Source organism: Penicillium antarcticum, assembly GCF_028974205.1.
Source record: "Penicillium antarcticum strain IBT 31339 chromosome Unknown utg000005l_segment0_segment0, whole genome shotgun sequence".
Classification (NCBI taxonomy): Eukaryota; Fungi; Ascomycota; class Eurotiomycetes; order Eurotiales; family Aspergillaceae; genus Penicillium; species Penicillium antarcticum.
The window spans coordinates 1689823-1703729 of record NW_026695303.1 but is presented as its reverse complement, the minus strand read 5'-3'; the positions used below and the strand labels follow the sequence as shown (position 1 = coordinate 1703729).

At 50.3% G+C, this 13907-nt stretch overlaps 6 protein-coding genes across 6 annotated transcripts; 2 read left to right on the top strand and 4 right to left on the bottom strand.

The window, feature by feature from the left end:
* Window positions 1–482: 482 nt before the first annotated feature.
* On the top strand, window positions 483–1467 carry met16 (phosphoadenylyl-sulfate reductase (thioredoxin); the record flags this gene model as incomplete). Its single annotated transcript, XM_058463347.1, has 2 exons — window positions 483–669; window positions 725–1467. 2 exons carry the CDS (start codon window positions 483–485, stop codon window positions 1465–1467), a joined length of 930 nt encoding a protein of 309 aa, XP_058319825.1.
* A 736-nt stretch (window positions 1468–2203) lies between these two features.
* On the bottom strand, window positions 2204–3499 carry N7508_005280 (pyridoxal phosphate-dependent aminotransferase; the record flags this gene model as incomplete). The annotated part of the gene is made up of 1 exon (XM_058463346.1): window positions 2204–3499. The coding sequence occupies one exon, from the start codon at window positions 3497–3499 to the stop codon at window positions 2204–2206; it is 1296 nt and encodes a 431-aa protein (XP_058319824.1).
* Window positions 3500–3797: 298 nt separating this feature from the next.
* Window positions 3798–4400, bottom strand: N7508_005279 (GFA family protein; the record flags this gene model as incomplete). Its single annotated transcript, XM_058463345.1, has 4 exons — window positions 3798–4048; window positions 4123–4186; window positions 4249–4295; window positions 4349–4400. 4 exons carry the CDS (start codon window positions 4398–4400, stop codon window positions 3798–3800), a joined length of 414 nt encoding a protein of 137 aa, XP_058319823.1.
* A 714-nt stretch (window positions 4401–5114) lies between these two features.
* On the bottom strand, window positions 5115–6990 carry rlmA (SRF-type transcription factor RlmA; the record flags this gene model as incomplete). The annotated part of the gene is made up of 3 exons (XM_058463344.1): window positions 5115–6662; window positions 6718–6874; window positions 6935–6990. The coding sequence occupies 3 exons, from the start codon at window positions 6988–6990 to the stop codon at window positions 5115–5117; spliced, it is 1761 nt and encodes a 586-aa protein (XP_058319822.1).
* A 1699-nt stretch (window positions 6991–8689) lies between these two features.
* N7508_005277 (DUF1708 domain-containing protein) lies at window positions 8690–12090 on the top strand (the record flags this gene model as incomplete). The annotated part of the gene is made up of 6 exons (XM_058463343.1): window positions 8690–8879; window positions 8962–9119; window positions 9171–9264; window positions 9311–9539; window positions 9593–11949; window positions 12005–12090. The coding sequence occupies 6 exons, from the start codon at window positions 8690–8692 to the stop codon at window positions 12088–12090; spliced, it is 3114 nt and encodes a 1037-aa protein (XP_058319821.1).
* A 751-nt stretch (window positions 12091–12841) lies between these two features.
* On the bottom strand, window positions 12842–13715 carry N7508_005276 (ThiJ/PfpI family protein; the record flags this gene model as incomplete). The annotated part of the gene is made up of 3 exons (XM_058463342.1): window positions 12842–13233; window positions 13326–13563; window positions 13638–13715. The coding sequence occupies 3 exons, from the start codon at window positions 13713–13715 to the stop codon at window positions 12842–12844; spliced, it is 708 nt and encodes a 235-aa protein (XP_058319820.1).
* Window positions 13716–13907: the final 192 nt, after the last annotated feature.

Below are 13907 nucleotides of genomic sequence, written 5' to 3'. Positions count from 1 at the left end.
GAGATGGTGATCGGAATGATTACACCCCATATTGGTCAGCGTCCATTACCAACGGGGCTCAAAAAGTCAAATATATGCAAGGACTGCATGATTCTACAGCTGTCTCGAAGATATCGGCATTCGACCGGGCAAGTCGATAGATTTATCAGCTGGAATCCCATACAAATTGCTGTACGGACAGCCACTCGGACCCAAGACGCAAGTATTGCGTGCTCATCAACGGCCAAATTTTTCAGCAATTTCGGCCGTTTTGGGCAGGCGGTAGTCAGCAATGTCGTGATTGCGGCAGAATGATGCTGGAACTATCGGATGGAGAGAATGCCAGGCACTGAACCCCGAGATGATGTCGTGATTGCCCCCCGGCTCTTATATTCCCTCTTGTCATCCTTCTTCCTACCATCTTCTTTGAACTTGCTGCTTCATCTCTTGTTCTTTACATACCCTTTTGCATACTTCCTTACACTTCATACACATACATCACAATGCCGGCCAAGACGCCTGTTAGCTACCCCTCTGAGATGGAGGGCATTGATTCTCACGATGCCATGACTGAGTCTGGCTATGTTAGTGCTGGCTCTGGCTCCAGCGAGGACTACGTCCCCGAGATTGTCTTTACCAAGCCTCATCTTCAGTTCCTCAACCGCCAGTTACAATTCCTTGAGCCACAAGGTTCGTTTATGTTCATACCCCCTCTTTAGTTCCTTGTATCTGACTCATTATATAGAGATCCTGAGATGGTGCATTACTTCTCTGCCCCACCTTTTCCAGACCACTGCTTTCGGTCTCACTGGTCTTGTTACCCTGGATATGCTATCCAAGTTGGAGGTGCCCCGCCCCCAGATGGTCGACCTCATCTTCCTTGACACTCTTCACCACTTTGACGAGACCCTGTCTCTGGTCGACCGTGTCCGCAGACGCTACCCCAACAACAACATCCACGTGTACAAGCCTGCTGGTGCTGAGACCGCCGAAGAGTTCAAGGCCAAGTACAGTGACCGCCTCTGGGAAACTGACGATGCTCTCTACGACTGGGTTGCCAAGGTCGAGCCTGCCCAGCGTGCCTACCGTGAAATGAATGTCCACGCTGTCCTCACTGGCCGCCGCCGTAGCCAGGGTGGCAAGCGTGGTGACCTCGACATCATCGAAGTTGACGAGGCTGGCCTTATCAAGATCAATCCCATGGCCAACTGGTCTTTCGACCAAGTCAAGGCATACGTCAAGGAGCACGACGTTCCATACAACGAGCTACTCGACCGTGGCTACAAGAGCATTGGTGACTGGCACTCCACCCAGCCCGTTGCCGATAACGAGGACGAGCGGTCCGGTCGCTGGAAGGGTCAGCAGAAGACCGAGTGTGGTATCCACAACCCTCGCTCCAAGTATGCCCAGTACCTGATGGAGATGGAACGCAAGCGCCAGGAAGAAGCCCTATCTCAGGCTCTGCAGTCCCAAGTGGCTCCTGTTTAATTGCTTATTGCCTTGCATTTTTTTTTCTCCATTGCATACCCTGGGCGTTCTTGTGATACCTCTACCTCTCATGACCTAGCGATTTGTTTTCCTTGGCTGTTTGTGGGTGATTCAATCCCCCGAAAAGTATTAATGTACTTACTTGCATTCCCCAACTTCACCTTCCTGTACATACACGGAGTTGGTACTTAGATCTCGGACCCATATTTGGGATTTTTTGAGACATGATAATGAAACTTGATGATCAATATTCTATTCCACATTCATAAATCAAATTTCCTGTTCTATTTTTGTACATTTTAATACATGTTTGGAGGGTCGATGGCTCGTTTGGCTTCCAGGTGCGTTCTGGAAAACGGTCACGTGTTAGGCCAACCCTAAGTAGATCATCAGGCATCACGGTATCGACCCAAACTGCGATCCACAGCCATACACCTCTAGATCTGTGCCGTCCAAGATTTAAACTAAAAGGATATATCAAGAAAAAGGTCTTTCGCTCCCTAATCATCGCAGGGATAGAGTGAGACGGATTACGATTGAGAACACCTGTAGAATTCTCTGTTCAAAAGTAAGAGGCATATCTTTGACAAGTCACTGACTCAATGTCATTTCTTTCTATGTATACCATGGATCTACTTCTTTCTGATACCCGCGGCCATCTCACACCAAAAAGTGCATGTCAGATCTTCAAGTAATTAACCAAGTCAACCCAAGTCCATACCAGTACAGACGCAAATCACCCCTCAATAGCAGCAACGATCCTCTCTAAAGCCAGGCTCAAGACCTCATAGCCCTGTGTAAAAACAATCCGGAACCACCCATCCTGCTCCGACCCAAAAAGCGCCCCACTAGCCAAAAACACCTTCTTCCCCAACAGCCGCTGCATAACCTTCTCCCCAACATCTCCACCCCTCTCCCCAGGATGCAAGTCACAGAACCTCTTCCCAAGATTCATCCAAACAAAGAACGCAGCATTACACCCAGTGGCATACTCAATTCCATGATCCCTCAAGTACCTCGTCGCATAAGCATACCCTTCAGCCAACAACTCCTGATTCCGCATGATGTACCAATCCGTAAACTCAATATCCTCCAGCATAACCGAAGCAAGATGATCCGTAGGCCCAGAAACAGAAGAATAAAGCGTACTCCCCGCCAAAGCCAAATGCACATCAGGATTCCCCTGCGAAATAATAACCCCAATTCGAATCCCATTCGCGCCAAAATCCTTACTCATGCCCCAAAGCACATGAACAAAACTAGCATCAATAACGCCCGTCAAATCAACAGACAAAGCAGACTCAAACGGCACAGCCGGCGGCACCCCATTATCCACGGTATTCTCAAACGTCGACAGCGCATAGATCTCATCACTAACGAAATGGATCTGATACCGCTGACACAACTGCATCAACCCAACAAGAACATCCCGAGGATAGCATCGTCCGAGTGGGTTATGCGGATGACACAGCATCAGCACTTTAACCCTCTTCCCCGTCCTCTGGAAATCAAGAATCGCCTCTTCATATTTCCCCACGGCGTCAATGGCCAATGGATCCACATCGTCGAATTTGACAGGAACAACCACGGACCCAGTCCGCAACGACAAATCAGGAATGAACATCCCGTAATACGGTCTTCCAAGAAGAATCCCTTCACCGGGATCCGCAAATGCCCAAGAAACATGCTCAAGAGCCGAGGAGAGACCGTTCGTTGGGAGGAGGTGCTCTGCCTGTAGTGGGACGACTGGTTTCAGGTGTCTATTCAGGAATGCCGCCATGGACTTCTTTAGTCGTGTCGAGCCTGACCCGCCTTCGTTGTAGGTTAGGTATTTTGCTGGTAGAGTCAGGGGCTTGTTGATGTGCTCCAGGAACGAGGGGTGCATTAGGGTGTTTTCGGCTACGCCGACGTTTATGTAGCCGTTTGGGTTGGTTTCTGGGTTCCATGTGTCTTTGATGATTTCGTGGAATGGGTTGCTTGATTCGTTTGTGACGACTGTTTGGGCGCGTGTTGAGAGAGTTGAGAGGGGCATTTTTGGGGGTTGGTTTATCCTTGTATGGAAGGTTGGGGATGGATAAGTATGTGGAATGAGTATATCTATTGTCGTTTTTGTAATTTCGTCAGGGTATCCCGGAAGTGGAAGGTTCTAACAAAGTTTTACCCCGCAAATGTTGCTGTGGAGAATAGATCAGAATCCTGCATTTCTTCAATTTTCTATACAGTACGGAGGATATTTGTACTACGATTACTTTGAACACCTCAATTGGCTATTGTTCCTTTGATTTCTACCTCTTGGAGCTGTGTGCCTCACCAAATACATCAAACCAGGGTTAACCAAAAGTCTGCTCCTGCTTAGCACCAGCAACAGGAGCCAGATAACTAGGGCGATCCTTAACATAGAACTCGATATCGATCTTTCCGCCCAGGTTAGCCTCGCCACCATCCAAAGTGCCCGCCTTGATACAGGTCATCTCGGGCATGATCTCGATTTCGGTGTAGAGGCTTGAGCCGCAGGTGGGGCAGAAGAAGTGCTTGTTGATTTTGCCGCTGGCGCCGATGGCGTCGTAGGAGCTTGTTGTTCCTATGTGAGATCAAAAGAAATCATGTCAGATATACATTATTGTGGGTGAGATGGCCTGGAAAGGGAGGCTTTACCCTTGGTCACTTTCACACTGGTGCGGGGAACGACCGCATTGGAGGTAAAGGCACCGCCCGTCCACTATAACAAGATATGTGTATTAGAGTCTCTTCGGTAGTATCCCGGGGTGGAGATTGACATACCTTCTGACAATCAGTGCAGTGGCAAAGAGCGGACAGGTACTTGTCGACTAGAAACGTTAAACTTAACCCAGTTGTGGCCAGCAACTATATCCAGACTTACCATCAGCAGCGTACGTAACGCCGCCGCACAGGCAGCTTCCGGCAAGAGTCATGGTTTGATTGGGCTTGGGGATGTACCTTGGAGGAATACCTTAGGGGAATCAAAGCAGAAAAGCGGGGAGAGTGCCCTTATATACTTGCCGTGTTCCACTCGGTGTTTGTTCCTGTTCTCCCCGCGCTTCAATCACCGAACCCCGAGATTGGGACCGGATTGTTGAGTCTGGGTGGGAAATAGGAGGTTTGAGTCGGGCTAGTTGACAATGGGACTGCGTTCTGGGAGGTTAGGGTTGCACAGCTTTATTGCCTTGGTATGGACCTGTCAAGGACGTGGAAAAGCCAAGGTACGTTATGTGCCTACTTGATGCTATGCGGGAGATTAAATGAGCAGGCGGGTAAAGATTGGCATCATTTCGAAAAATAAGATCCTGCTTTATGTACAACGATAAAAGCAGTAGAAGAATGGTCCAACGCCGGTTTCTACCACAACAACGCAAAAATCAGAGATAGGAAAAAAAGGCAAGTTGACACAAGACAGCACTGGTATATCACTTCAAAATAAATCCATGTGAGAAACGTCATAAAGAGTAGACAAGAGAGAAGGGGATCAAGGAACGAATAAGGACGAGGGTATAGAGAGATGGCCGGAGGAGGAAAGACATTTCAAAGTTCTCAGAAGAATATGAGTATTGACAAGAAATTAAGTGTTATGTCTCTTGCTCAAAACACTGGCACTTGACAAGTGGTTGATACCCAGAGAAGATCAGGCCTTAGGTTTTTGGTTTTTTATGTGTACCATCACTTGTGGACCCACTGTCTGGGCTTTTCCTTTTCTTGTCTTGTTCGTCTTCTCGAGAAAAGCTGGGTCCACTGGGTACTGCCGGAGTTGGGAAAGTGAGAGGACTCGGCAGCATGTTGGAGTCGGGACCGGAACGACCAAAGCCCCATTCGGGGAAGAAGCTGGATGGCGAGGGAAGTAGGGCATCGGACACAAAGCGGCTCGGAAGCGCAGATATAGGGGTCTCTATATTATTTGAGTTCCCGTTGTTGTTTGGATTTCCGCTATTGCTTCCATAGGAATCATTTCGAGTTGCTACCACGGGCGGAGGTGGGCGTGCAAATGGATTTGGAGGGCCCGAAGCCCCCGCGCTTAATATTGCACCGGCTGAGGGCGACGGAGGGGGCAACACCACACCTGAGGGACCATTCTCTGCACTTCCTTTCGCCGGAGTAGAAGACTTGTTACCAGCAGAATCACGCGATGATTCGGCTGTAGCACTGCCTCCATCGGAGTTTTCGCTCGGGATTTGAACCTTCAGCTGTGGTCTCTTCGAAGGCAGTGTACTACTATTTGTTCTGGATGGTGGCTTGATATCCGACGAAGAAGCGACCGAGGGTGGACGTGGTGTCTCCGTAGCAGCCCTAACGGGCATCGATCTTGTCCCAGGCGATGCTTCAGACCGAAGGGAGTGGCTATTGTGAGGGAGCTCATATGACGATGCTCCGGCTCCAAAATGGCGGGCAAGCACGGAGCCTCGATCATCAATAGGCGTGAAAATGCTTCGCGATTTGGATAGAGATTTCACTTGTGGTGGCGACTGGCTGTGTTCTGTTTTCATACCACCTGAATCATCCTGGGGTTGAGAAATCGAAGGTCGTTCTTGTTGGCCATCGGGTGCAAATCCAGGGGGCATTGAACCTCGACCATGTTCTTGCATATAAGCCTGCTGCACCTGCTGCACCTGTGCATGAGACCCCGGAGGCATTCCTACAGCGTGAGCATGCTGTGGGAAATGCTGCGGCGGCTGATGTTGAGGTGGCATTTGTTGTGGCAGGCCGTGTGCGTGCATGGGAGGTGTTCCTTGATGCGGTCCTGGTGGATGTCCAAAGTGTGCGTATTGTCCAGGTCGAGGCTGTTGATTCATCGGATGAACATTCTGATTGTACATCGGTGGATTGGATATGTAAGTAAAGTTTCCGTTCTGGGGAGCAGGGGGTGGCGGTGGGGTGCCATGCTGTTGCGGGCCCAAGTTTGAACTGACTCGACGAACGTGATTCCGGGAAGAGGGACGGGATGCTTGTGATTGAGGTGTACCATGTCGCGTTAGTGGCATGCCACGGATCGGAGGAGATGCGGACGGGGCGTGGTTCATATGTTGGAAAGCAGGCTGGTTCTGGAGATGAGGGGGGATGGCGGGGTGGTTCTGTTGAACGGCTTGGATATCCTCGGGAGCTGGCGACGCCTCGTCTTCTTCGTCATCGTCGTCTCTCTTGCCCGCAAAGTCTTCCCGTCCTTTGTGCTCATGGGGAGGGCCATACTAAAATATCACACTCGGTCAGAAGAGTCAAAATGAGCGCAGTATGATAACCCACATATTGGTAGCGACCAAGAGCATCGTGCATATCACACGAGGAGTACTCGTATAGTTTCTTGTTGTGACCGAAGATAATAACGGCTACGTCGACGGAACAGAGAACAGCGAGCTCATGCGCCTTCTTAAAAAGACCACCCTTTCGCTTCAAGAATGTGCTGAATGAGAAAGCTCTAGTCAGTTATGAGTCCAGTCGCATACTCGATAGCTCAACTTACACTGAGCGGTTGCGGTCATCCTTGATGGCCTTGATCTCAATCTTTCTCCGACCCATGATGGAGGGCTATGGGCGCACAAACTGCGCACCACTAGAAAAATTGAGAGGAAACAGCCCAGACAGCTGCGGAGCGACTTGTGAACTACTTTGCGCGCTTATTTTTTGTTCACAGTTGATGCAAACCCGACGCGATGGCGATCGTGATCGCGCGATGGCGAACAGCGCAAAAAGCTAGAGAGGTTTCGCCCTTTCGCGCCGATTGAATTGAGAGTATCAGATCGGCCAACAAAGAACCCTGAACGTCAAAGGTATGTCTTTGAAGAACGGATGAAACACACTAGAGACTCGGTCGGCGGTTGGACAACGCGACTCGAGTGAGGATGGAAGAACAAGGCCCCTCGGAGTTCTTAACAAAGCGAACCCGAGGAGAACCAAAAAAGAAGGAAGATCCAAACACAAAGTATGGGGAGAGATTGACGATGCAGGGCAGGGTTCTAAAGATAGAATCGAGGGAGAAAGAGAAAAGAAGATTCGTGCTGACTCAGCCCCGTGGCCTTAGGCGCCGAGCTATAATTATCTCAAGTCTCAGTCCCTGGCCCTGCAGTGGCTTGTCACAGTGGAGTCGACCCTTTCGTTTCCTATTGGTATGTTTGTCGCTGGCCTTCTGGAGCTCGACAAGGTCACAGGCATGGGTCCATGATGTCAGGAGATATAGACACTATGGTATTAGACTATCATAAGTTCACAGATTAGATCTATATAATCTCTATATGAATTAGTAGATGCTCTCGAATATAATTTGGAATTCTACTATGTTCCACTATGTGACTTTACTGTATATGGCAGGCCTTGTTACAAAGTCCATACTGTAGACTCCTGATTTCCTTCTCCTGAGACTGACAAATGCCGCGTGATATACCCAGCCCTACATATATTGCCTGCTTTCGAATCTGCGATGGTACAATGTTGATATGAGAATGATTGCATCATGAGTACAATGTGCTGCCAGAGAACATGCTCTCGTTAGGTACCAATAAACACTATACCTGCTGTACACAGTCACTCATCTGAAACCATTGATTGGTTCCAGCGCGGCACAACTGTTTGACCAGTCGTCGCGATCGTCGCCCGGAGATTGGCTATAGAAATCTCATAGGTCTAGAAAATACAAGTTGACCTGAAGAAATCAACGGTTAGGCGTGAAATATAGTACCTTGGGTCTACAAACCCGGATCCTCGACTGCATGTATGATCAACGTCGGTATCATCCATTTTCTCTCTCGCACGGTCTCCGATCATTTCCATAATCTTGAGATCTTGGGGGAAATTAAACGTGAATTCCTTCTTTGTGTGGCTAAGTCGAGACCGGGTAAGTTAGTCTACCGTTTATCGTTTACCCCTGAGCATCGCGACTTCGTGTTCCTCATTTTTTCTTTTCTTCTCCCAACGTCTTTTCTCTCCTTTTTCCTATCTCTTGGGACTCTCTGGTTTTCGCTCTTGCTAGAAACATCGGATTCTAGAGGGATCCTGAACTTATTCTGAGCCTGTTCCCGGGGCTGCAGGACATCCCGGACACGCCTAGACTTTTTTTTTTTTTATCTACCTGCTTGGTTCAATTACGTGTCGGTCTGCATCTTCGCACAATTGAAGCGTCCACTAATTTTTTTTTGTCTGCGCAGAAGCAAAAAAAAAAAAAAAAAAGCGGAACTCACGTCTCCCCCACGTTTATTGACACGCCGAAGTCGACGCCCTCAATATGTCGTTCTTCTCGCGAGTCTTCCGAAGCAAGGACTCCAATGCGACGAAGAAACAGGCAAAGCCCACCGCAGCTGTAGATTTGGGCCCTGCAAAGCCCAAATGGACCGATGCGTGGCAGCGGACAGATGTCGCGCCGGAGGAAGTGCAAGACCTCGTACGAGGTTGCGTGCATGAACTAAAGGCTCGAGGTGGGTGAATTTATATCTTGACCGCGTGGAATGCTAGCTGCCACACGTACATATTCTTCGGATTGCTGATAATTTGTTGCAGCCCTCGACACCCCGTTCCTTCTCCTGCCATTCCGTCCCAGCTCCGATCCGAGTGCGGCTCGCACGTTCATTCGCAATTACTTCAACCAGTCGTTCGAGAAGGGTTCGCCTGTTAGCGGCGATGACTTGGCACAGGAGCTTCGGCTCACGGAGCCCATGGTGAGGATTACAAGCCAAGGGAATGCCAACAACCACTAACAATGTGGATAGGTTCTGTGCAGTGTGATGAAATGGTGCTGGAGCAGGCTTCCCGGCGGAGTTGTCACTTGGGAGGCATATGAACTCTTCAAGGTTGGCGAACAAGGTGAGTGCGATTGAAATGCGGGGAGGAGCTGAGCTGATGCGATCAGATTCGGATATGGCCCGCGATGCTTTCTCGACTTTCATCCCCATCAGTGTCGACTCGGATGCGCGCACCAAGATCATCTTCGACTTCTTCGATCTTTTAGCTGCCATTGCTGCTCACGGAAAGTCCAATGGCTTGGGAGGTCGCAAGCTGTCTCGTTACGCTGGATGGTGGGCGTTCGAGCATGTCGACACGGGCAATGGATTCGAAGCTGCTTACAAGAACTGGGCCGCGTATGGACTCCTACAGATGATTCTAGAGGATATACTAATATTCATATCTTCAGGGCTGCTGATGCTACAAGTCACCTATTCTTCGCCTACCTTCGTTCGCTCTCCCCGGATGTGCCTCGCGGCGTGACCGGCATCTCTTCGCTCCCTATCTCTCTCCAATCCCTCGTCGAAGCTACCGAATACCCCCCAGAGACACCTACCTTGTTGCAGGTCACAACCACAAAGGTGGTGATGATTGTCGAGAATGTTTCCCCGACACCATTCTCTCTGCTGCGACGCGCAAAGAACTTTGAATACCGCGACGATGACTGGCACCTGCAGGAATTCGCAAACTACGAGGACCCTATCCGCGCATTGACCGACGAGTGTCTCCGTGTTCTGAAGTGTATCTCGTCTGCGAACGAATCCAGTGTCTCCAGCTCCAAGCAGTCGACCAGTCTGCGCGACGCATCCTGGTCTCGTTTCGAGGATATTGGATTTGGTGGATCGATCGAGTCTGACGGAGACGAGGAGGAAACTAAGGAGAACCGCGCACCCGCTACTGCCAAGAGTGCAGCTACCTCAATGAACACCGTTCCTAAGTCTGGAGCAGGTGATCTTGGCCGTCCTACCACTCCTTCGTGGGCCGACTTTATGTCCTCTGGATTTGCGGATGAGAACGGCAACCTCAAGAACAATGTGGCCCCCCTGCTCTTGCCTCCTGATAAGCAGCTGCCTCCAATTGCTGCTGTTCGTGGCCAGAGCTCTCAATCCCACAAGCGCAGCTTGGACATTGAGCCCGATCTTGAGCCCGCTGAATTGGCCAGTATCAATACCCTGGATCTGGACGACTCTTTCTGGTGGGTGTGGATCAGCAGTCTGTCTGGCGATGAGCCCTCGGCCCGTAAGGCAGTATTCGGCCGATGTGCCCTTCTCGAGACCGTCATCCGCAACACCAAATGGTTGATCCTCGAGGAGCAGGTGAAGGGCGCTGCCCCCGAGCCTGAAGCTGGTGCGCAGATTGTCGAAAAGAAGCGATTCTTCAGCTTCGGCAGCCGCAAGGGAAAGCTCAACCGACGCAAGTCATCTGCCAAGAAGGTCTCTTCCATTGAGGACTCTTACAAGCGATCTAACAACCAAGCCCCTCAGAGCAAGACCAGCATTGGTCCTGATCAGCACAAGCGCATTCAAGCAGCTGCGGCCGCTCTTCAAAAAAAGCACCGTGAACAGGAGGCAGAGGCGAACCAGAACCCTGCCAACGCCGTTAACAATCGTTATTCAACTAAGACTAACTCGGTCATGACGCTCCAGCCGGGCATTATGAACGAGGCTTCCCAGGCCATGAAGTGGACTACCAACTACGATAAGGGTGCCTTCAGAGCGGCATACCTCAGTAACACCCACGCTGGTACCGGCGCCCAGGATGAAATTGACCCTCCCACTGAGCCTGCTACCCCTGAAGCTCCCGTTGAGAAGCCTAGCACTCTTGCTCCTGTAGAGAGCACTACCAAGGATGCACCAGCACCACCTCCCAAAGACACAGCTGCACCTGTTGCCACCCCTCTTCCTCCATCCCCTGAGCCAGCCAAGAAGACTGTCAAGGTCACCAGCCCCGAAGAGGAAACGGCTAACGCAACGCCCGCTGTCGCTGAAAAGCCCGTCGAAGCCAAGGAGTCATCAGAGGATTCAAGCAAGAAGATAAAGAAGAAGACCGGCAACTCTGGCTTCAAGAGCATGTTCACTGCCAAGAAAAAGGCCGACCAACCTCCTATGAAGGACACTGGTGCGACCTCAGCCGTGGCAGCAGCCCGTGCAGCCCTCGAAGCCAAGACCAAGGCAGCCCAGGAAACACCTGTGGTGAAGAAGCCCCTCCCAAAGGAAGCTGCCGTCGTGGTCGAGCCCGTAGCGGCTGAGTCCAAGCCCTCAACTCCCCATCATGTCGAGGAAGCTAAGGCGGAATCTGTGGTTGAGCCGCCGACCCCTACCCGACCTTCCATCTCCCAGGATGGGAACGGTGCGCCGCCAAAGACCAGACGTGCTGTCGAATACGATGCCCTGTCTCGCGTTGGCACCCACGAACGCGCTGCCGCCGACCAAGAGTTCTCCAAGTTCGACCAGGGCCCTCTTCTTGACCAGCCTGCCTTTGTCCCGCAGTCACCTGTGTCGCATGAGCATCCCACCCACGCAGAAGAGAAGACCGAGCTCCCCCAGGCCCCGTCCAATGGCCACACCACCAGACCTGAGACTAGTACTTCGTCTGAAGCCGCTCACCCCGAACAGGACCGGTGGAGGTCGATCCGTGAGGCTGCTGCCCAGCGGGCTGCCGCTGCTCAGGAAGAGCAGGAGCAGGAGCAAGAACAGCAGACTGAGACTACGACCCGGACTAGTCAGTCAGAGCGTACTGACGAGGGAGATACTAGCGGAGAAGAGAGTGAGTATCCAGTACTTCTGTCAATTAAGCGCGCAATACTAACCATTCTATCTAGCCATCGAGTCCCGTGTCGCCCGCATCAAGGCCCGTGTGGCTGAGTTGACCGGAGGCAACATGGAGGTCGAGCAGCAGCGCTCTTAGACGCTACTTGTACCAACCTATGTTACCTCCAGTCACTGCAATCCCACCGACAAGACAAACCCGTCTTATCAGCCCCCCTTCCAGCATATACCCTTCTCCCAACCAGGCCATCTTGGTCGTCTGTGCTTTTCGACCCTAGTCTGCTAAACGACCGCAAGACCCATTTACAGCAATGGGCAGACTAACGAATCTCGCTAAACGATTAACGGATACTATTTGGTTGTGACAGTTGTCCTTCTACACTTTTCCTTTCTCTTCAAATCTTCTCCAGCCCTAATCTGGTCAGATATCCCCCTTTCTCACCCTACCTTGAAACTTGATCCTTGAACTTGATTTTGATCTCGATTGATTTCCCCTCCCAACCTACCGAATTTTTGTTTTCTTATTTGGTTATTACTGTCTGTCACTTTGTTCTATTCCCCTTTTGCTTTGTTCATACTACCATGTTACTATGGGGTTCAGGTTGCTAGTTGCTACCAATATGAATCGTTTCTGTTTTTGTCTTTGGTTTATTTTCTAATTTCTTTTTTTTTTTCGGATTGAAATCTGGCACACACAACACCTTTAATTTGGATTGTATCCTACTTGGAGGGATACAATCAAAAGCCTGGATAATAATACTAGGATAATTCATAAACAAGTCATATTTGGCGTAATGTTACTTTATAACCCAATCCTAACCCTAAGTCAAGTCAAGTTGAGTAGTCAAAAGTAGCTAACTCAATCAAGAACATACATATTCAAGATTACCCTAAAGTCCCAAAGCCTTCAAAATCTCCTCCCCAACCTTCCCAGCCGAAGCAGGATTCTGACCAGTGATCAACACACTGCCCGTCCCAGCAGCCTTCCCAACAACGACCTTCTCCCCCCAAGGCTCAGCAGCCTTGACATATTTCCCACCAGAGACCTTCCCAAGCTCCGTCTCCAACATAAACGGCATAACAGACGACAACGCCACAGCATCCTCCTCATCATTCGAGAATCCAGTAACCGTCACGCCAGAGATGAGACGCTCACCCGAGGGTGCCGTTGCGTTAAGCAGGACGCAGGGTGCGTGGCAGACTGCTGCGACGGGTTTGTTTGCGGCAGCGAAGGACTGGATTAGACTGAGGGAAGTCTTGGAGGTTGTCAGGTCGAACATTGCTATTGATTTGATGTCGTCGTTAGTATATCCATTTCTTTTCTCTTTCCTTTTTTTGATGTGTGGGGGGGGGGGGATGGTGTTGAATACATACGTCCATGACCACCAACATAGAAAATAGCATCGAACTCGCCGACGCGCGGGATCATATCTTCCAGCTTGTGTGTGTTCTGCCAGAGAGCTTTTTGTTCTTTTAGGAATTTTTGCGATAGCTCGTCTGATTCAAACATCTTTACCGAGGCTGGGTCTAGGGGTGCTTCGCCGCCTTTTGGCGAGGCGATTGTTAGGGAGACTTTGTTTTTGAGGACTTCGTGGGGGTGGGCGAATTCGGGCTCGTATTTGTGTTAGTTTTCTTCTTTTTTGATACACTGTGTGTATAGCTATGTAGTGTTTAGTGGTTACATACCAAGAACCAGCCGGTTGGGTTACCAGTGGCGTCGATCTTGCCGTGGGACGTGAGGACGACGAGGACTTTGGGGGTCATTTTGGTGGATGTTCTGGGGATGAACTTGGATGGGAGCTGAAGATTGTGACTAGTATATCTGTTTGAGAGAAGAAATAGGATTTAGAAGGCAATACGGAGTAGCTAAGAACTTTATGGGTTTTGGATTGCCCGCTTGCGGGGAGTCTGGGGGCGACCATATATCACTATATCGTCACTGCCCCACCGCTAAGT